The 23,629-nt window shown below is 40.3% G+C and overlaps 1 protein-coding gene across 14 annotated transcripts in view; it reads right to left on the reverse strand.

Annotated features, from left to right (window-relative positions):
* Positions 1-21,962, reverse strand: part of ablim2 (actin binding LIM protein family, member 2) — a 95,424-nt gene extending 73,462 nt beyond the window's left edge. For 10 of the 14 annotated variants that reach the window (XM_042511934.2, XM_088073166.1, XM_088073160.1 and 7 more), the window contains exons 1-2: positions 21,744-21,962; positions 2,156-2,335 (exon numbers count right to left, since the gene is read on the reverse strand). In XM_042511934.2, coding sequence (XP_042367868.2) covers positions 2,156-2,335; positions 21,744-21,759 — 196 coding nt within the window. In that variant the 5' untranslated portion in view covers positions 21,760-21,962. The remainder of the gene's footprint in view (positions 1-2,155; positions 2,336-21,743) is intronic. The other 4 variants (XM_088073163.1, XM_088073165.1, XM_088073162.1 and 1 more) reach the window with 1 other exon arrangement.
* Between the last annotated feature and the right edge of the window lie 1,667 nt (positions 21,963-23,629).

A 23,629-nucleotide genomic window follows, 5' to 3' on the forward strand; every position in this document is an offset into this window, starting at 1 on the left:
TTTTGGCATAATATACCGACATCAAAAGCCACCTTTCATGGTGGTATGATGCTGTCAGGCGGCATCGGTTTGTAACACAGCTAGACAGAACCATTTGAGTTTTAATAAGCCCCTGGCCAGAAGCTACCGAGCAAGGCGATGTCAGTTGTCAGTTGGAGGCGGCTGTGGCTCAGAGGTAGAGTGGATTGTCCTCAAATCGGAAGGTCATGTCATGTCAAAGTATCCTTGTTCATTGAAGCATTGCACATGTCAAAGTATCCTTGGGCAAGATACTGAACCCCGAATTACTAATTCCAACCGGTCCTAATTCCTATAGTGCCGGTTGGAGGGCTAGTGGATGGGTCCGACAAACCCCAGACTTTTGCCCAGGAGTTTGGTGTTCCTCTGTAGAGCCAAACCATTAAGTTTCTTTTCCCTAAACCTAACTATGTCCGTCTGTTACCTAAACCTAACCACCCATGCCTTTGAAGCCTAATTTAGCCATGTGATTTTGGGTGACATTGGTTGCCGTGTGCTTTTGTTGCCTAATCATGTGCTTTTGTTGACGTCCTGACATTGGTTGGCATGTGCATAAATAGCAAATGAAGAAGGATACCTAGAGCATAATATGTAGATGTGCAGGTCCACTGACAAAGCAGCGAAAGGTGACGACTTGGGATGAGAATGTGTTTCAAAAATCACAAAAAAATTAAACTCAATGCCAAAGAAATGTGCAGGTGCAGTTTGCGATGCTGCCTCTGTCAGCCCTTTCTCGTGCATGTCACTGTTTTCAGGGTAGCAAGTAGAGACGGCCTAACATTGTCTCCATCAGTTTACAGGACTTTGCAAGCAAGCTCTTCATTGATGTTTGTACTTGTATTGTTGGAGGAAGTGAGGAGGAATCCTAGAGCTTTTCTGGAAACTTTCTGACCCATCATTCTTTTCTTTGTTAAGAGTTTTATCGCCAGTTAAACTGAAATTTTTCAACTTTTTCCACTTCCTTACACTGCTAAACAATTCTGCACTGCCTAATGTCCTTAAATGTCTTGAGTTACCACATGCTTTCTGTAAAAGATATATTCTTATTGTTATTCTTACTTATGTATATCTGTGTTGTTCATTGTAGCATTGCACATATATTTGCACAATTTTTTATATTTTTAACTTACATACGAGTTTTATACTTTGCATTGAAGCATATATATTATATATTCATATTTTACACATTTCACACACTTGGCACATTATCTATATTATAATTTAAATATTCATATGCTACTCACATATCAATGCCAATTGTCTATTACTGTATTTCTTTATGTTTATACTTTATTTTATTCTTTACATATAAGTTTAATTTCTGTTAATCGTTAACTAATTATTTTTTACTATACTACTTACTATATTTCTATTTTATATTTAATATTCTTAATACTTGTGCTCTTACTTATTTCTACTTGCTGTAATTTTCTATGCTGGCATCAGAGCGACTGTACCGAACTCCACACGTTTAGAGGGAATCAGGTCTCCACTGCATGCAGGTCATGCTAGTAGCTGCACTCTTTTACTATAAAGCCATGTTGTTGGAATACGTGAACAATGTGTCTCATTGTCTGGCTGCGATAAGCAGGGATGTCCCCGAAAAAGTAAATAATGTCATTATTTGCATTTTACACAGCGTCTCAACGTTTTTATAATTGGCATTGTATATCTTTTTGCACTTCTTTTGTCTGCTTCAAAAGCTTCATATTAGTACCTTCTCTTTTACAATGAAATATCTTCATTAATGTCGTTTAAAAAAAAAAAGAAGAAAAAACTGAATCCCCTTTTCTCCACTTGTACAATATCTACTTTAGTGTCTTTTTTTCTGTCAAAAAAGTTTACATCTCTTTGATTTTTCCTTAATGGCCCATGTTAAGGTTAATTTACTTCTTTAAGTAATTTGTCTGATGTACAAAAATACAGATATTGATACTTTTCAGCTGAACATTCACAAAGGATCCATAATTACCTATTGTCCCATGCATCCTTAAAAAGTGCTGATCTCCCTCAGAGGGTATGTTTACTACTTTACAACCTAAATCTCAGACAGTCTGTGTCTATTCTGAGCTGGTGAGAGTTGAGCGCCGTGGGGTGAGAGTGCAGGGGTGAGAGGTGATAGCTGGCTCTTACATACCTTTACAGGCAAAGCATTTGATGTGGAAGTGTTTGTTCTGGACCCGCAGCGCCTCCCCTTTACATGGCTTCCCACAGTTCTGACAGGGGATAGGTCCTCCTCCTCCTCCTCCTCCTCCTCCTCCTCCTTGCTTCTGCTTCTGCTGCTCCAGAGGGCTGTGGACAGCCTGCTGCTGAAACACTGCAGGAGGCAGATGGAGACGGGGAGAGGTCCATTTTAGACCTTATTCTCGTAACAGGCATATATTTCAGGAGGACATCGAGTCACAAACAATGACAAGAACAGCCAAAGTGACGTTTGGATTTGTTGAATTTGGTGATAAATCTTTAAAGTATCTACTGGACAGTTTGGTCAGCTTTACACATTATAAATCATTTTTTTCTCAGTTGCTCCTTCATCTTCATCCTCCCCCTCCCTTTCCATGAGCCAGTCATTCAGATGCAGACCTACCAGAACTGTAAAGGCTACTGATGCAAAGTTAAAGTGGATAAAATCTGCTATTACATAATACAAGTTTAACACAACATTAAAAGTGCCAATATTTTCAGTCTTGATACATGATGCTGAATCTGATGAGTACATTGAGTTATATCCTGTTTCAGGGTTTCCCTCATATCCATGTTTTATGATGGGCCACTCCAAACTAAAGAATATTCAAGAGGAAAGTTAAAGTGCTACAATTTACATGATGTTTGTGAAGATTCTCAGTCATCCAGGTCATGATAATTGAGATGAGAAATATCTTCAAGAAACTCAAGCTAGTGAAGTTGCCTACAAAATAGCACTTAGAATTGACATGATCTACGAACGTAAATCAGCAATTAAATTCACATATTCTAAAAGCTATTCCACTATGAAAAGAAAATAATGGTTGGGAAAACACAGGATATTTTGAGGGGGATATTTTTGTCATTGAAATATCTGACACCTAAATTTCCTGTGTGTAGCTTTAATCCAAAAATAACTGCATCAGCTCCGGCTCTCCAAACACTTATTTGTGACCCTTTTATTTATACAGAATGTTTGTCCTCAATTGAATCTTTAGGTTTCAAACACTATCTTTATACTTTTCAGTACAAAAAAGCATTACTTTAATCCAAATATATCCAGGTCATCACTTGGGATATCAACTCGGAAAAAGTTTTTTATTTGTTTGACTCACATGCACACACACACTTAAGGGGACAGTGCAGTTTCTTAAATTCATTAATTCACCATAACCGACCTACCCCTACCCTACCCCTACCCCTTCCCCCTAACCCCCTAACCCCTAATGCCTAACCCAGGCCTTCTAACCCTAACCCCCATAACCTTAAGCACGACATGCCTAACCCTAACATTAGCTTTTAAATCAGTCACGCTACCTCTGTGAGCAGGCTGCTCTCATGAACTGTCTGTACATTTTTCTACATAAAGTTATGCAACCATATTATGTATTTTGAAAGCTGCGATTGACTTATGTTCTGATGAGAGTAAAAAAAGAGGCAGTCCTGAGCAGCCATATAAGGAAGTAGAAAAAATTCTTGACTTTCCCCTGGAGACATGTGTTTGGAACAATGTGAACTTTGAGTTAAATATGAATAATTTTAAAGGTACATCCTCACCATGTTTGTTTTCCTAAACCTAACCTCCATAAATGTACATTAAGGACGCAATGTCATTCTTAGGATGCTAATTTGTGTGATATCATAAAAACTGTTGTGTGTGTAGGATATCATACAAACCATTCTATGAAAATATGTTGCTGTGTATGTTTCGAAATCCGAGCTTCTCTGTGGTTTGTTGTTGTGTGTATTCCACTGGCTAGCTCATCTCTGTCTCTTTGCATTGCACTCATACAATAGAAATGTTGATATCAGGACAGCATGTTGTGGAAACTTCCCACCAACACTCCATCCCCCTGGTTAACTCTGTTCAATCTATCAATCAATCTATCAATCAATTAATCAATCAGACTTTATGTGTATAGCACTTTTCATACAAGCAGATTGGTACCTCACACAGTGAGGGGACTATTAAAATGCCACTGCGAGAGGGCTCATAAGATAAAAGCAGATTGGAGAAAATAATTAGGACCAAGACCATTAAGGCCTCTTGGATCTCCCTGCCCTGTTGCCGTTGGTCAGCATTGTTTATGGAGTTAGTGTTGTTAGCTGCTAGCCACCGGCTCAGCCACCGGCATGTTGAAAAAGTCCAGATAACTCACATGCTCTGATTTTCACAGAGTGCATTTAAACCTAGTCTTAACTGTAAAATTTAATGATTTAAGTTGTGAGGACCAACTTTGGAAAGTCCCCACTATATGACTGAGTAGACAGGTTTGTGTGTGAGTATGGATGTATAACTAAACAAACACACACACACTTATATGCATGCATACACACAGAGTGGACAGCCTAGAAAGTCGAATATTGATGTTGTATAAATGTTATCACCTTGACAAGTTCACAGTCCCTTTCTGAGCATTCACTCTGGTGTTTCTTTAGAGGAAGGCGAGTTTGTGCCAAGAAAAGTGATAACATCGAAAAACCCACAGAGCACAATGACATTTCTTAAGGGAAATCACACAAATGTAAGGGCCTCACATCTCCATCCGAACAGAATGATCAGAAAATCTCTCCTTTTTCCCCCTCCATCATAACCCTGGCAGAATACGCTCACACACTGACAACCCAATAAAAGGCTTTTTGTGTTCTCAGGAAACATTTGCGTCATCAGACTGGTTTCATCAGGCCTCATGGTTACTGGTAATTAGGCTCAAAAGAGGGGAGTTAATCAAATGAATTGATTTAGTGTGTGTGCGTGTGTGTGTGTGTGTGTGTGTGTGTGAGAGAGAGAGAGAGAGAGAGAGAGAGAGAGATAATAGCTGTGAGCCAAACAGAACTACTTGCTGGAGGCTTACCAAGACCCCTTTTTTTCCTGTGGGCATCTGACTTTCAGGTTTGCTCATTTCACTGGGTGATTTATTGCCAAAATATTTTGACTTACGTTCAATTAACGCTTTGAAACCTGTACTGCTTTAAAACTCTTTTCACAACTTGTGGCACTTGGTGTGATTTCTTTCAAAATCATGGGGAAAAAAGCAATGATAAATATCAGAAACAATTCACAAATTGCAAGAAATAAGTAGATTTAGAAAATTAGGAAAGCTTAGGAGAAATCAAGCCAATTTGCTCAGGAGCCAAAGGGTTAAAGCAACTGCTTCTCTGCACTATATAATAAGGGAAATAAAATGTACATTTAGCCACAAAATCATTGATTTCCTTCTAAACACATTAAACATGACAGAAAATACTGAATTTCTGCTATTAACCCTTTGGTCCGCTGATGACTACACAGGTAAGTGCAATAAGCATTGCTTATTGTGATGTCATTTCTTTGAGTATCTTTCAATGCTTCATATCCCTAAAAGCTGTGCAACCTCAGCTAAAAGATTATTTAAGTCAGTAAACCATAATTATTGACAAAACTATTTCTGAACTAATTCTGAAATTTAAAGAAGACAAAATCAGACAGGGTTTTTCAACAGATCTATAAAATAAAAACACACAACATTTTGATCCTAAAGATGTGAAAATATGAGTTAAAATATATAAATATAAGCTAAATATTTCTTCAGATTCCACAAGTTATTTGAAGTTAATTATTTAGTCATTGAGGTATGCACATTTTAGTGCAAAGGTGCTGTTTTGGCTTCATCATTTATTCCTCTGGCACTACTGTGCGTTTTTGCACCAAAGGTAACATAGTGCAATGTTGTCATTACAAGCATACCACATGATAAAATTGATAAAATAAAAGACAAAACGAAAGTGTGTGTGTGTGTGTGTGTATGTGTGTGTGTGTGTGTGTGTGTGTGTGTGTGTGTGTGTGTGTGTGTGTGCGCGTGCGTGTATCTGTCAATATGGTAAAATGTGGTCCGAGTAGATGAACCACCGCAGAGGGGGTACATTCCAGGGGGTATCCAAGGGGTATCCCTCCTTGACTCCTCCATCCTCTATCCTTGATCACTTGACCCGGAAACCGATCAAGATCCAAGGACATAAGGACATGCCAATTTCTCAATAAATAATTTCCAGTGTTACAAAGACACCATGATCATATTCTGGGCTGTAAAATAACTAGTTTAAGATCAGAATATCAATAGAGACATATGCATATGCACACACACACACACACACATATATAATATATATATATGTACATCAGAAGTTTGTACATCTGTTAATAAAGCTAACAGACAGCTGATCCAGCTGTGATCAGCTGCCGCTGTCATCAGAAACAGACATCACTTCAAGTGACGCTCCAGAGAAAAGGACATCTTGTTTGTCTAAAGTTTCGTCTCTCCCTCACATCTCCTCCTCAGCTCCTCCGCTCACATCTCCTGTGGTTGGACTAAGACGTAAGGAAGAGACGTGAGTGAGGGAAACATGGATGCGAGATAAGGAAATGGGATGTACCTAAGTTGTTTTGAGTATTTTTTTAGGCCTATTTATGTTTGTCTGTGTCTGTCTGTCTGTCTGTGGACAGATATTGGCAGTTGACACCAAACTGAAGGCCTAATTGTGTGTGTGTGTGTTTGTGTTACCATGGCAAAATGTGGTCCCAGAGAAACACAGAAGCCACTTTAAGTACTTTGTCAGGTGTTTGTGTCTGTCTGTAGACAACACAATAACGTCTCAACACCATAATGTCTCAACCATGCAAGATGCAGTCTTGCAACTTTACAGCGTGTGGTTGAGAACAAAATAAAGGCTGAGTCTAGACATGGGTGTGGTCTGAGCATGGAGGCCGACCACTGGGCCCCAAACTTTACAACTCTGACACACATTTGCTCTAAGTTGCAGATTGCTATATTATAGCTACAGTCATCCAATCCCAAGATGGTACTAATTATTTTTTGTGTAGTTTCTCCATCAATTTTCATCTGTTTATTGAGGGCCAGGTCACCGGTGCAGCAGGCTGAGCTAAGTACCCCAGACATCCCTCTCCCCAGCAACACTCTCCAGCTCCTCCTGATCCAGATATATAATCCCTCCAGCATGTTCTGGGTCTGCCCTGGGAAAAACTACCAGTTGGATGTGCCAAAAACACCTTTAACGCAAGTGGCCAAGAAAGCAGCCTGATCAGATGCCCGAACTGGCCTCTTTCAATACAAAGGAGAAGTGGCTCTACTTCCGTGCTTCCGCAGGATATAAGAGTTCCTCACCCTATCGCTCAGGCTGAACCCAGCCACACTGTAATTTCATCCACTTGAAATCACAATCTAATTGTTTTGGTCACAACCAAAAACTTGTAACCATTGGTCAAGTCAAGTCAATTTTATTTATAGAGCCCATTATCACAAAACATGGTTTGCCTCAGAGGGCTTTACAGTGTACGACATCCCTCTGCCCTTAGACCCTCACATCACCCAAGGAAAAACTCCCAAAAAAGAGCCCCTGTAACTGGGATAAAAAAAAGGAAGAAACCTCAGGAAGAGCGGCAGAGGATGATGAGAGATCCCTCTTCCAGGACGGACAGATGTGCAATAGATGTCGTAAATAACAAATAAAATACAACTGGGCAAAAAGGAAAGAGAAAGACAGAGGGGGAGAGAGGCACAGCAATAGTGGAAACATACACATGTCATATTACAATGACGATAGGTATGAAATTATCAAATGCACTCTATGATGATATTGTGGGTGATGATAAGATTCTCATGCGTATATTGATAGGGAGGTGTCCAAAGGCATGATCATGGCATCGGCGCAACCAGGAACAAGACCACGATGGGCAAGCGTGGGGTACAGTATCGGGTGCAGCCACAGCACAAGCACAACCAAAGGCAGGGTTACAGCGCCAGCACAGATTTCACCACGTTCAGGCACAGCCAGGGTTGCAGCCAGGATCTGGGAAAGTTAGGAAACAAGGGAGCAAGAATGCCCCGGAGAGGCAACGGGATTAGCGTAGTGCAGTTCAACAGATCCAAGGTGGTGAGCAGTAAAAAGGATAAGCACTCAATGAGGATCCTAGAGTCACTGATTAGCAATTACGACTTAAATATGACTGCCAGAGAGCAGAAATAGAAAAGAAAGAAAAGAAAGAAAGCGAGAGGAAGCAGGGAGGGTTGGCACACGGATGATCCAGTAAATCAATAGCTTTGCTTTCCTGCTCAGGCTACCCTTCACCCCAATCATCCTACGTGCGTCACTGCTGACATTGCGCTAAACCGCCTGTCAATCTCACGCTCCATTTAATATTCTTGAGTCGTGTTCTATAATAGAATTAGGATTCTAATTCTCCCAAAGTGCTTCCACAGAAGCACTTGCCTATGTGTGACCTGCCTGGCTGGGGGTTACTGACAGGAGAGTAAAAACAGCCAGCAGCATATCCGGGGCTACATGAGCAACACATTCCTCAGTAAGTTTTACAAGAACCTCTCATCAACCGTGGGGAACAAAGCCATGTTTCAGCTTTATAGCCTGTGTATCCAAAACAGACACAGCCTCCCAAACCCCCCTTAGATCTCTTTAGGATGATAAGCTTCCATCATTGTATTTGTCTTATGCCGCTGATTTTTAAAAGTCTAATTCTATAATCTGATTTTGATTCAAACAGAAAGTGAAAAATGTCCCTTGGTGATGCTGAACATTCTTGAGTTTAACAATCATAATCAAAATATATTCATGAAGTTTTCTTTGGGTGATGCTAAAATCCACAGAGATACTTTATCCAATCCATATGTCTTGATTACAATCTGATCTCTGGCTTAAAAATGTGCTGACTTTCACATTGAATTAGGACAAGAATAGGAATTTTGGACATTGTTGCCTATAGATTCGATTGTGGGTAGGAGGTGGGCCTTTATTGAGCGGATATGTGAGCATGCTAACCAATAAAGACAAGAATTTAGGAGGGGAAAGTCTTGAGTTCTCTTAAAAAAGGCCTGCGGCTGGGTTGGTTGCAACCATCTGGAAAAGACAACAGTCCAGAATGGAGAAAGGGTGGGGAGGAGGGTGGCAGCAGGGGTTGGTATTCCCAGGAGAGCAGGGAGGGGCTCTGCCTTCTGATCTGGCCCAGCGTGCATTGCTGTACTCTTGCACCTGTTGTGGGGGATCCAGTGTCTTTACTTCCTCTTCAAACAGCAAACAGAAGAGGAGGGTGGGGTTGAGATGGAGACAGGAGATGGTCTTTTGGACCATATGTAGAAGTCCAGTCCAGTGTCCAGTGAGTTGTTCCAGATATTCTGGCTGCAAGTAACCTTCTGTGGTGGTCTGTGATAAGGCACCAATAATCTGTCAGAGGGTATGGGTTAGTGTTGAGCAGTTTGCTGTTCATATTTGATACAATTAGCTGACTAAATTAATAATGAGTGCACTGCACGAACCATGTCTACTTGCTGCTCCCATGTCTCTCTCAAGCAGCAACTTCCATGGCTGAAAAGCCAACGCTGCTGTTGCTCCAATGTCCACTTGAGGCTGACTCCACACTCGCCACAGATCCCATGTTAAAATGCCCAACTTAACAGCAAAAATAAACATGTTAACAGCCTGGTAAAAAAAAAAAAAAACGTTTTGGTCTCTGTGGCTAATTTTCTGCCATTCATGAAAACGGTACAGTTGTTTAGTTACATATATTTAGGGGCTAGGCAGCTAAGAGTGACAGGCTGTCTGCAAGGCAGTGCTACCATGAATGCATAGAGTGGTGAAGTAATGAGTCCTAAAACGCGGAAGTCCGTTAACCTTGAGCACTTCCCTCATCTTAAAGTCTTTGGGTTTTTTGAATGGGTTTTCAGTAAAATGCGTTAAATAAAGTCTGTGGTTAACACATGCTAAATATATTTAGAAGTTTTGTTCTGCAACATAAAATATGTCCACTTAAACCCATTTTTTAAAAATTTTTTAAGATCTTACTCTTCTTAAAAAAGGTGGTTAATGACAAGTGGCTAAATGGGACATTAGACATCATCATAATGGACACAGAAACTTATTAAACCCACTTGTCTGCCTTTACAGCTTTATATAGTCACACTCAAATTTGTAGATTTAGTATATGTTTATAATATTTTTCAATCATGTTTTAACGTCTTTTTACAGTGTTTGTAGTGGTGACGTTGGAGTCGTGCAACCAGGATGTAGTTCATGTATAGCCTAACAATAGCTTTTTGCTTATGGCGATTTCATTTACGCTTCAGATACACAAAAGTGTTTTTCATCTGCAAGGATTATCATGTTGAACAAAACTTGTAAGTATCATAAACTTATCATAAAGCGTGTTCGTCACAGAGCTTACTTTTGGCAATAATTGAAAATCCCATTCAAAAATCCCATAAAGGTTTTTGACGAGGGAACCAGTGCAATGCCAACTTCCTGGTTGGCCTACAAAAATACGTCATCCCTTCACCACTCTATTACAGTGAGGTCTGGATACAGCCATGGGGGCGGGGCCTTGTTCACTCTTATGAGCTCTGCTCATTGGTGCATGAAGCAGAAAACGTCTTTTTCTGGGTGTAGAATTGTTTAAAATACCCAGATATACTGGCGCATACAGCATGCACTCTAGAGACTCACCGCATCCAAACACACCGAGTGTGCCAGAGCAGGTAACTTCCACCTGTAGAGCCACCGACTTGGCTAGCTTGAATTGCAGTCTAGAAGAATTAATCTTGCTGGTCTTTTAGACTTTCCAAATATTATCGAACTGGATGGTTAAAATCTAGATAGTGATAGTAGTCATTTCATGGGGGGGTTTGACACTCACAAAAAAATATTTACTGATTTATAGATGTCTCTTTCCCGATGTATGTCAATGGGGGGAAGTCTTTCTGGACAAGTGGGCATCACATGACCGACCCCGACTGTGTAATTCCACTTTTGGCCACTATGTAAAATTTGCATCAACACCTGGCACACTTCCTGGGGGCTTGGTTGCAATAGTCTTTTAGTCAGATCCACTTCTCACTCTTCCACAGCTCAAGAACTTCTGTTTCAAAAATCAAGATGACGACAGGCGAAATGCTAAACTCAAAGTTTTAAAACGGAAGTCCACAAACAAATGGGTGACATCACAGTAGCTACATGCATTATTAATGTAGTCAATGGTCCTTTCTGGGTTTTTGGCTGGGCAGAGATTTGCATGTGGCAAGGGCCTATGTCCACCTAATGTTTTTTTCTCAGTGCAAGAGTCTTCTTTTTTTTCAATTGTTCCCTATGGGGAGTTGGCGTCTGCACCCTGCATCTTTTTTTTCAGAGCAGCCTGCCATGTTTGTGGGGCCATTCTCTGCACTGCTAGTTTAAAGGTTCTTAACCTTTCAGAAAGGCACTGGTGTTGTCATTGCCCTTTTTTTTTTCAGAATCAGAATCAGAAAAAAGAATCTTTTAGCCAGGCTACTGTCATAAAAACAACTGAAAAGCTCATCTGAGGAAGCAGATCAGCCGGTGGACATTGAATGTTGTTGGTAAGTGTTGTCCTTTTATCACCGTACCATAAGCTTGTTCACTGTGTAGTCAACCATCTGTTAATGTAGTGTCACCTTAGCTTTCTAGCTAATGTTAATGCTGACATATTGTCACTGAAACAAAACCCACATGCAGCGCATCATAAAGAAAGGGCGCCATTATGAAGCACGCAAGAAAAAATCTATTTTGGAATTGTGTGTGAATACAAAAGTGCACTCCTCCATATCAGAGGCACATTATGATCAGTGGATGTCTGCCCTTTCAGAAACTAGTAGCATGAAGGTCAAAGTTTAAACCCTAAATGCCTTATCATTTCTGTGCTTACAAAGAATGAAGACAGTTTTGATGAAAAAGATGAAGTCGAGGAGGTCAAGGAAACAGGGAGTGCAAATAATTCAGTTGGACATAGGTGATGAATGCAGGTAATGTGTTTCCTCTCTATGATGTAGGAAAGAGAGTGACAGTGCTGTGCGCAGCAGCATGGAGTCCTCTCTCTTCCCAACCCCTTTACCCATGTCGGTGCCCTGTCTTCTCCAGGACCAGTTGTCCATATCATCAATCAGCCTTGCTGGTGTCTGTTCTCTGGCTGACAGCCACTACTGATTTTGTTGTACCAAAGGTCGGAGCCAGGCAGGGAGCTATCTGAGCAATGCAACACTACATGTCTGTGCTGCGTACAGTCACACCACTGGAAGCCTCTGGGAACACACACTGACCAGGTTGTCACAGGTTTGCAGTTTACCACCTGCACACACATACCATACAACTGCACAAACATAGACATGCGGCATCTCTCTGTGATTCACCATTAGAAAGAACCTATACATTTATTCAACTCAATGACCAACAATTATTGAGAAAGGCTAAAAAACAACTTCAACAGAACATGTGTTTGCTGCTGGGATTGAAGTTGAGAACCTCAGACAGCTAAACTAATTGAGAAACAAAGTTCTACAGTATCTCTTGCAACAGCTTTGTTGGTAATTAAACATAAATAGTCTTTTAAGGTACATGTAAAAAGTAACCATAGGCCACAAAACAGTGAAACACACATGCAGTTATATGTCAAATGCCATTTCAAGAGGCCATGCAATAGCACCTCCTAAAAATAGAGTGCTCCCTCAACTCACGGGGATCCCATGGTTCTCTGCAGCATTCCTGCTGTGAACCATCTGCAGAGGCAATTGGAGTGGGTGAGGTATCCAAATGTTCACATTACCACAGCATGAGTACTTCATGGCGGCTGAGCTGTTGACCTTGGGGATTGTCACTTTCTTATAAGTAAACACATGAAAACAAATGAAGAAAATAACTTTCTATCACTGCTTTCTAATTTGTGTTGAAATGCACTGAAGCTAGCCCAATAAAATTGGCATGGATTACTAATACTAATACGTGAAGCTAATTAGCAAAGACTTAGCCCTCACACATATATCACAGACTAAACTTTCTGTAAATGACATTCAAAACATGAATAGCAGCAAACCCTTATTTGCTATTTAAAAATATAGTGGAGTAGTGGAGTCCTGAGCAGTGAATGAAGTCACGCTTCCTCTGTGTGTTGTTATCTGAGCTTCTCTGTGGTTTGTTGTGGTAAACCACAGAGAAGCTGGTGTATTCATGTTAGCACATGTGTATATCCCACCAGCTAGCTCATCACTGCCGTTTTACACTGCACTCCTACAGCAGTTAGTCTGCTGCTGATATCAAGATGGCAGTGTCTCAGTAGTGTAGCACCCATGCCCCAGCCCCCCCACCCCAGTTAAGATGTTAGCTTTGTAAGCACTGATGCCGTTATTTAGCACTGTTTCTGGAGTTAGCACTATGCTAGCCAATCACCTCCATGTTGAATACCATCTCCAGACAACTCATACACTCTGAATTTTGCATCAAGCCCCTGTTCAACATTTGTCTTGCTAGCTTACTAACTACTGTATTGAACATTATGCTGTGTGTTGTCTTTTTGTAATGTTTCAGAAGGAGAATTTCTTTCGGAGTCACATGCAGGCAGAACTATTGAGTGACTCAAGGCCCCCAGGAAGCGTGCCAGGCGTTGAAGCAAATTTTCGTAAAGGCAAAATAGTGTAATTACAACTCTCAAGTTCATCACATGATGCTATTGGACCTAAAAATTTACATAGGCAGTGGATAAATCTTTTTGAGCGTCACAACCCCCCCCAGAATTACTTGTTTCACTATCAGGATTTGGGCCATTTGGTCCGATAGCATTAAGAATCACAAGATTTAATCAGTTTATCCCCATTAACGTTAGCAGAAGTGGCTGGCTCAGTTGGTGGAAGTCTCTAGTGCATATGCTCGATGGATCCAGTGACGCAGAAGCAGCGCTGATCATCCAGGTAATTTCATCGCATAGAAGTAGAGCTGTGCTGGCTTCCACTGAGCAACTTTCATGGAAGTGAATGGGGCCCGCTTTTAACCCTGTATCCAGGGCTCTTAATACATTCACCTGTGGCTCTTGGACTATACACCATATGCTACATATACTAGCCACCTTTGCAACATACTGAATCCACTAAAAACTAAGAAGGTAGAAGGTGGATTTATTATAAAATTACATTTGTCTTTGATCCTGCTACATCTTCGGAGTTGAAGGATGAGGATTTTTTTTAAAGATTTTTTTTAGGGGCTTTTATTGCCTTTAATGTACAGGACAGCTTGAGTGTGAAAGGCGGAGAGAGAGCCACCAGGCGCCCCAAAGGATGAGTTGATTAGAAACAAAACTAGGTCATGCACTTTTTTATTTAATTTCTCAATGAATAAAAAGTTGGCAAAGAAATTATCAAAAAAAAAAACCTATAGTATATTTCCGTTTTTTCCCATTGTAAATTGGAAAATTTGCTTTTACGTTGTTGATGCTAATATCTGGATTTAACATTGCTTAGCTATATGGCTTGAACTTATGTAATGACATATCTTTCCTCTTTATATAATGTCTGCAACTTCCATTAAGTTTTGAGGTTCTTTCAAGTCAAGCTACTATAATATCAAATTTATCCCCAAAGAGGCAAAGAAACAAAGTGCATGGATGGCAGATATTAGCCCAGGAACATTTTAAAGGCCTGTTAACTACATTTAAGAGTAAAAACTCTTTTACTGGTTGTATTCACATCCTGTCCAGGTCTTGCACCTAGATAATATGATTAACCTGTTGCGTTTTTAAGAGCCTGCTGAAACCTGGCCCTGCCTTTATACAGTCATTACTTCACTGCTGAGGAGTTTCCTGTCTGACAGCCCACCAGAAAACTCACTCCATTATCACACATTTTGTAGATGCCAAGTAAAAGACATGAAGTGAGCCTAAAAGCCCAGTTCACTGAATACAGGTCCTACAGCACTTTAGATACACACAGAATAAACATTAACCTCAAAGACATCCACCTGTGCAGTCACACCTGCAATCTGAGCTTAACAGCATTTGATCTCTGACCCTAAGGTCAAGCACTACAGAAAGCTGACCTCTGACCTCCATGGTAAATGACACCAGTGCACCCTTGTTGGTTCAGTCCTTATAAAGACAAGAGCATGCCGCATAAACAGAGAGATGTGGGACCAAGTAAACTCACTTACTACCAAGTAAGTTGTAGTAGTAACTACTAAGCATGTTTTGAAACTGGATACACTAATACTGCTGGTGCTACTGCTAAAAAAATACTACTTATACAATATTATTTATTATAACAGTAACCAGAATAGTAACTGCAACATGATTAAATTGGTCATAATTTTCAATAATGGCCCAAAGTGAAACAAGACATGAAAACTGGTGTGCTTTCTAATGAATGTGCTCTTTGTGTTAAAACATATGATTCCTGCCACTAGTGTGACAGATGACTCAGTGAAAACTTGTTCCACATGGATGTCAAACACAGCCCACAGATATGAGCCCACGTGTTGTACTGCAGCTGTTCTACTAGAACATTTCCATAGAGCTGCCTCAAGTCAAACACTATGAGGTCCAATCAGAATAATACCATATTATTCCTCTTTTGATTTCAGATAGTAAATTGGATTAGCATCTCTGCTGTGTCTTAACCCCAGTTGGATCCTCTCTATATGACCTAAAATATGGAAATACAAAGCTCCTGTACCCAGAGCTAACCCTAGAAAGAGATGTGCTTTTTGGTGTGGTGTAGAAGTAGGGCTGAAAATTTCTGGTCGGTTGTTTGATTGGCTAGTCAATATGCTCTTGTCCAACCAAATTCTTATTGGTCAAACAATCACTGGTGTTAAGGCTGTGTGTCCACTAAAGCTTTCTTTTCCCAGCTGGTAAACAGCTGTTGTTTTTCAACACTTGTTTCACATTTTCCAACCCTTATTTTTAATCAGAAAATGGATACATTGGATGGATTTATCACAAAGTCTCCTAAAAGATACTGCAGTTGAAGATTTTATTCTAAAGCCTCTGAAAGGGATACTATTGCACCAGAGCTCTTGTTGGAGTGGCAGGATGGCTAATGTTAGCTCCTGCACTGAAAATAGTTTGCTTCTCTCTTGCATGTAGACCAACACAGATATATAAGATTAGGAACATTATGATGGCATCATCAACCCCAGAGTTACCTTCTATAGTGTCAAGTATGTTTGGGCATTACCACAGTATAACAGTATATTTAGAAATTCCAAAGGTATGTTTTTCAATACAGTCATAAATAACAAAAAGTCATTGTATGTGGTGAACCACATGCCCCACCACAGCACAGTCTCCAATCTTTACTGGTGGGACAGGCAGCTGAGCTGAAAGACACAGTGACACCTAGTGGTGGAGGGAGAAGCTCCAGGACTGAAAACAGCCGGAGGACAGCAGGCAGAGAGAAACCATGGGGAATAACAGCACGTTTTTTACATCTAACGTGGTGAATTAAGGATACAATTGGTACACACTGGAGCTGGTGATTGTTGGAACAGTGGTCTTACTGACTAGATTACTAGGAAGAGTAACTAAAACAGTTTAGGTGTGTTTTATGTGTTTTATTTTGTTTCTGTCAAGTAGGAATGGAGTGTGTTTTATGATGACTAAACAAGACAATTAAGCCTCAGTCTTCTGTGACCGAGAGAAAGTTGAATTCAAAAGGTGTACAGTTGTATTTTTCTGTTTATTTAAGAAAACAGGGGTGAGAATATTACTTCGCTTAACATTTTATGGGTTTCTATTAGTTTGAATAGCTAAAAGTAAGCAGCGTAGTCACCTTCCAGGAATCAGATTTTATCTCTTCAGTCCTGTTCCACGCTTAGTGGTGAGACGGAGTGACACACGCAGCTCAGGTGTAAAATTGTACAGTGAGTAGTTTATTTTTACATTGGTGATCACATTTATTTCACACTCAAAGCATTCCACTTATTCCACTTGCCCAAATGCAGGGTTTACTCACCTTGTGCAAATGCTAATGTTGTACCCAGCGAGAGGAAAAAAAATGCTTTGATGGACACACAACCCTCTCAGGAAGAGTGAACTCAGTGCATTGTGTTCACCTAGAGATAACGGGCAAATTTTTTTTAAATCTCACATCAACCGATTGGTTCAAAAGAAGGCGGAATTTCAATCGAGATCAATCAAGATATTCTTGGGTTAAATACAGCCCTAAGAACTTCATTGGCATGCACAGAACCTTGACCTAAACCCTGTCCAACGCAGCAGACTGAGATCCAGGACTATTGCTGATGCTGTGGCTGAATCAGAGAAAATCCCAAACCCCCCTACCCATTAACTTACTTAATTGGGAGTTTGTGACTCCCAGCATAACAAAAATGTCGATTTACAGAACCTTTTTCTTATGTGATTATGTTAGCTGGCACTCTGAGATTTGGCACAGAGAGAGAGAGAGAGAGAGAGAGAGAGAGAGACAGAAACAAGCACAAGAGCAAAAAGAAGTACTTCAGAATGAGCCTGGGGACTGAAGTAATTTTTAGACAAGGATGGAGACAGAGACAATGACATGGCAAAACATCTTTTTATAAAAAGGAAACAAAAAAGAGAAAGTGGATACGATGCTGTCATGATGAACCTGTCTGTCTGATAGTGCTGTATGACAGTGTGATGCAGCAGAACCAGTGAACAGCTGAGCATGTTACAGTGCATATGTGTTTGCTCGCCTGTATAAATGTGTGAAGGATGCAGTGCTAATCTAATAACTGCTCATCAGCAACACAGCTGATTGGGAGGAACACAAAGGCCAGTGTAGGAAGGAATGAAAGAGTTGTAAAAAAAAAAAACAGCATGATGTATCAATAGAGGCTGTCTGTAGAAAGCATTGTGTCAGCTGTTTGAGCATAGCTGGTGTGCAAACCGCCGCATATGCCTTTGCAGGTTTTGCACCTAGGGGAGAGAGGCCAGTGCAACACACACACCATTATCAACAACCACAGGACATTAAAGTGCACAAAGAGACATTATGCAGTGGACACACAGAGACCCCATTACTCACACTGCTGAATGTTTCATCTGCTACTGCAGAGAGAGTAGTAAATTAAACCTTTGAAAGCTGGAACGACAGCACTTTTCTTGTGCTGCATTTAGACACCTTTCATAAGTATTTAAAGTTTTAAACCTTGAGCTTGCTTCACTTCTTTCAAAAACATGCACAAAGGCAATGAGCAGCTTGGTGAGAAATTTTCCAGGAATTGCAATAAATAAATATGACTAATGTAACAAAGAGCAATATAACACATTTTGATTTCAGTGTTTTGAAAGCTAAAATGTGAGCAGGGTAATGTTAGTACAGTGACGAGGACACACACATGGTTTGTTTACTGGCAGGTCCAGAATAGTGACGGGCGTCGCTTTGACTGCTGACAGCCAGCCAGCCATGACATCACACAGCCAGGATGCACTGTCCTTGGCTGAGACTGATACACAGCCAAACGCTTAAAGCAGCATGTGTTTGTTTGTGTGCACTGATTCAATGTCTCGACTATATACCTGTACATGTGTACGTGCACAGCAGCATATTTAAAGACAAAATATTTAAATAGAAAGCAAAGCGCCCCATGTTGAAGCATGTGTTGCTGTCCAGTATGTCAATGTACAGCGTGTGTGTTTTTTAGTATGGAACCACGTGGCCCGTGTGTGTGTGTTTGTATGTGTACGTGTGGGTGAGTCAGTGTGTCGCTGATATGTCCTCATCACCAAACTTTACAAGCTTCATCACATTGTGAAGGCAGCAATCACACGCCTGTCTGCTCCGAACAAAATCCTGTCATGGCCCCACATTTCGACACCAACACACAGCCACAAACTTCACATTGGATCAGCTTTAACAAGGACAAGTCTCTGGAGAGGAGAGGCCATGTTTGTGATATGTTTATTGGAACCAACAGAGGTGCTACTTTTCATAAGCAAGTGTGTAAGGGTCAACAGTAGTAAATACAAGTATTTAAAAAAATACTTCATCACAAAATGACCATTTGTATATCAGGTACTCACCCTGTGTTATGAAGTCTCATTTATTCAATCACATGCTCAGTGCTTTCCACACACAGCATTTTCACTATAACGTCACAATTTAAAACACATCAGTACAAACAGTCTCATGCAAAGCCGAACACCTTTGATCTTCGCCCAAGTGAAGCTCAAACACACTTGTGTGCTCAGGAATGCTCAGGGTGCTCTATTTGTAGGCAGAAGTGTTTTATATCATAACATTTTAACAAAAGTGCATGTGTTTGGAAAGCATTGATCATACAATTGGATAAATAAAACTTGGATCATACTGTACAAATTGTGTCAGAGTTTGTAAACCAATGTTTTACATATATTTTGGTGTTTAATACAATTCATGAAGAATGTTCACCCTCACAATGCAAACGTGTGAGAAAATCAGTTTTCTTCATGATTTCAAGGTAACATGGTCATTTTGCAGGTAAGGGGTTTTTTAAGCCTAGTTTTGTTCAGGGAAAATTATCTTGTTTTTTTACTTCACTACAACTAGTACAAGACATACTGTTAACGTGAATTTTTCATGGTTTTAACAAAAATTTACAACAATTAACTTGCTAACATACAAAAAAACTTCAAAATATTTTCTAATGTAATTTGACCAAAATTATAATAATAGAAAATGTTCCAAAATGTCTCAAATGGTCTCAGCATTTAACCCTCCCCCCGCCATGCTATTGTTAATAAAATGTCTGAATCAACTGTAGCATTTCCATGCTTCTGTTAACTTGTCTCGTTCTGGCAATGTTCAATCCACAGAGGCCCCCAAAAACTGAAATATTAAATAAATAACGACATTACCAAATTAAAAGAAAAAAATGCTATGACTGTGGATACAAATTGAATGGACTGTTGAAGAAGGTTGGATTCCAAGGTTGGATTTAGCAATAAGCATCATTACAAAAGTTAATTGAAGTGAAATTGGGTTTTCTTAATTCTGTTCTCACCTTGGCCCTCTGTAGAGTTACGTTAATACAAAAAAATAAAAACTTGGGGTGTCCAGTGGCTGAGTGGATAAAGCGGGTGCCCCATGAATGAAGGCAGTGTCCTTGCCGCAGCGGCAACGCGTTTGAGTCTGGCTCGTGGCCTTTTGCTGCATGTCATCCCCTTTCTCTCCCCCTTTCACACTGTTAATCTGTCCTATCTAATAAAGGCAAAAATGCCCCAAAAAATACAAATAAAAACTTAGCTGAACATAGTTATAAAAAAAAAAAAAGATATACTTTATTTATCTGGCAAGGGGAAGTTTGACTTTTTACTACTGTTGAGTATTCACATGCACAAACAGGATGCACTTTTCAAATCCTTGGATGGTGAAGGAATGACCCACCTTGCACTACCTTACTCTGCCTCAGACTGGTTTACCCTGATATTCTTACCCTAACCAATCCCACTCCTACTGCCTAAACCAACCACTAAAGGCAACAAGTTGTAGCCAATCACAGGGAGAGTAAGGCGGGTCATTCCTTCACCATCATTTGATTCAATAATTTGCAAACAGGACCTGTACACATTCATTATGTATGGAGAGATGTGAGAGTGAGGTGCAGGCTCACAGGATGTCGCCCCACCTTTTGGGGTTGGTGTCTTACAGAGCACCTTAGCAGTGCCCAGAAGCGAGCTGCCACCTCTCCAGCTCCTAGTCCACACTCCATAATTTGTTAATGCGAAGAGTTGAAGCAGAGATCGTCCAGGTTCTGAAGCAGAGTCCCCAAAGACTCAGCCACCACTGCCCTAACAAACACTCCCTACATCTGACTTTACCTAATTTTTAATGCAGGACTTTTACTTCAATTATGTAGTATTTTACATTCTAGTAGTACTTCAAAATACTCCCACCACTGGCAGGGGATCTGTAAACAGTGCATGCCAAACTGTGTATGGGTGCCAGCATTTTTGTCTTAAATCACAAACAAATTCTGTTCTCTGTCACATTAAATACACCCATGTTTACACTATTTTAAACCAAAAAATATGACCAATGTAGTACATCCTCAACATCAAAGCCTATCTTCACCCTGAAACCTATAAATTACTATAAAAATATATATTATGGAAATAGGCTTAGAGGAAATTAAAAGACACGAAAGCCCTTAAAGGTCACTACAACTGCATTATGCAACAGCAAAGACACACTGTGAATCATTGAAGGAATATCATAGTGATTTCTTCTTAGCAACTAGCCCTCACCCTTTTGTAAGCAGCCCAGATGGCTGAGCTCCCAGTATTAGAGATGCAGGCAGGCGACCAAGACAACACTTATGTTGCCAGGGATGTTGCAGTCAGGCAGGCAGCACATCAATCTGCAGCATAAGCATTCAGTCTGCTACCGCACGCTTGTTGTTGTCCTTCACATTCACACACCACATTCAAACAGAAAGTGCTGTACACTTCTGACTGCCGTTACATAATAGGAGGCCTGTTTGGCTGCAGGTAAAGTACGACTTATAAAGACACACATTCATGCTGTAACCACAAACACACTCATGATGATTTCCATATTTTTGAGTTGTGAGAAGATTATAGTTAACTATCATTTACTGTGGTAAAGGAGTCTACAGAAGACAGGGCTGAAATGGTTATAGGTAAGTCCTGGTTCACACAAGCAAATCCTTCGCTCCAGACTCTCCTCAGGCAGGTGGGTTAACACACCAAAAATAGCCTATTAAAGGTTATTAAAGGTCACCATTACCTTTCTCCTCTGGCATTGTCACTCAGCTGTTTTCCCAAATGTGATATGTTGTTATGTCCTTCAGTGATAGTTATTATTGACAATACTCCAAAAATCTGTTCAGAGTCCTCTGATGGTGTTTCAACGCATCCCTGACACGCTCTGCAGCTCTGCTGTAAGAACAGATGGGAGCTCAGAGTGAGCGCTCTGTCCACCACTATCTCTGGAATGAGCTGCAGGTCATATGACTCCCAAAGTCTCTCTCTCTCTCTCTCTCTCTCTCTCTCCCTCGCTCTCTCTCTCCCACCTCTTGGTTGTTTCAGCTATCTGTTAAAAATAGCAGCATGTGCAGCTCAAAGAGAATGACACCTCCTCCTGATAGTCTATCTTTGGGCGTGTCCCAGTCAACTTTCTCATTTGAGTGACAACCAAACAAGGGCTCAGTATGTTCAAAATTAGTTTGATGTAAAACTTTGATGTTGATACAGTATTTTGTGTTGTCTTTGCTTTTAGTGTTATATTGTGTCATCAGGGACCATGGAATTTTTTTACTCATTTTAAAGATTAAAGCTCCTCTAATCAATACTTTCAACATAAACAATGGTTCAGATTAGTATGTGTAAATCTTACAATCATTTCAAAAGAGAAAAGTATGCATGAGGTAGCGTGTTACTCTAAAATGTAATTTTCAATAAAGGTCCTTGGAGAACTTAAAGCACTTAAAATCAAGTATTTTGAAGCCTGGTTTAATGGATGGTAAATGGCAATTGTTTAGTGCTTGTCTAGTTGTTCCACCACTCAAAGAGCTTTGGCATTATGTAATATTTCATACCTGCATACTAACCTTAAGTTTCACCAAGATATACGGTATGTGTCGATGTAAGTAAATAAAAGTAAGTAAAATGTTAATAAAAGTTAATAATTTTCTCACATCTATTTTCCTTATTAAACTTAGAAATACAACTGTACAACTTTTGAACTGAGCTGTCTGACGAGGCTTTATTGCCTTGTTAACTCATTATAAAGCACACTTCATTCACATGCAACAGAAGCAAAACTCAACCAAACCATCTTGGTTGCTATTGCTCGTAATCTCCACTGTTGCAAAAACCACCAACTCCAGTTGGTTAAAAAAAATAATCTCTCTCTGCCTGCTGGTGTCTGGCTGTTTACAACCCTGTTCTCTTCCAACACTAGGTATTTCTGTGGCTTTCAGCTCAGCTGCCTGTTCCACAAGTAGAGACCAGAGACTGAGCTCTAGTGGTGCGTGCTGTGCATTACATATAATGAGTTTAATAGAAAGAGGGGTATCTGTATTTATGTTGGTATTTGAAAACAGACCCTCGGGTGGCTGAGGTGCTACCTGCTTTTCAGTTTTTCTAAATCACACATCACATGTAACAGGAGCAATTTGGGGTTCAGTATTTTGCTCAAGGATACTTTGAAACAGCCTTGAGGATCTGGGGATCGACTCGTCAATATTCAGATTATTGGATGACCTGCTCTACCTCCTGAGCCACAGGATTTTTGAACCTCCTCAGAAGGAGCAGCAGGAGCCTCCTACAGTTTTCTTCGCCAACTTAAATTTTACGTAACTCAATTAAAATGTTTGTCTGAGTTTGACTAAGGCTACACCAGGACATTAGCCCCCTAGATTAGCAACTATAACTAACTGAGGAGAGATGAACTTTGGGGCCAGAGACCACTGGATTGAATAAACTACCTGTAGTGACGAACCCACATTATCTCTGCTGTTCCCCTTTAGCTAGCATTTTAGCCTCTATTAGCTCATCATTTTGGTTTTCTGTCCCACAAAGTCCGCTCTTATGTCCGCATGAGTAGCATAGATTTCCTCCAGTAACAAAAATTTTCATTGAGGTCACTGTCATCAGTAACTCTGTGATGTT

Source organism: Plectropomus leopardus, chromosome 23, assembly GCF_026936395.1.
Source record: "Plectropomus leopardus strain MGB_pleo_1.0 chromosome 23, ASM2693639v1, whole genome shotgun sequence".
Taxonomy (NCBI): Eukaryota; Metazoa; Chordata; class Actinopteri; order Perciformes; family Serranidae; genus Plectropomus; species Plectropomus leopardus.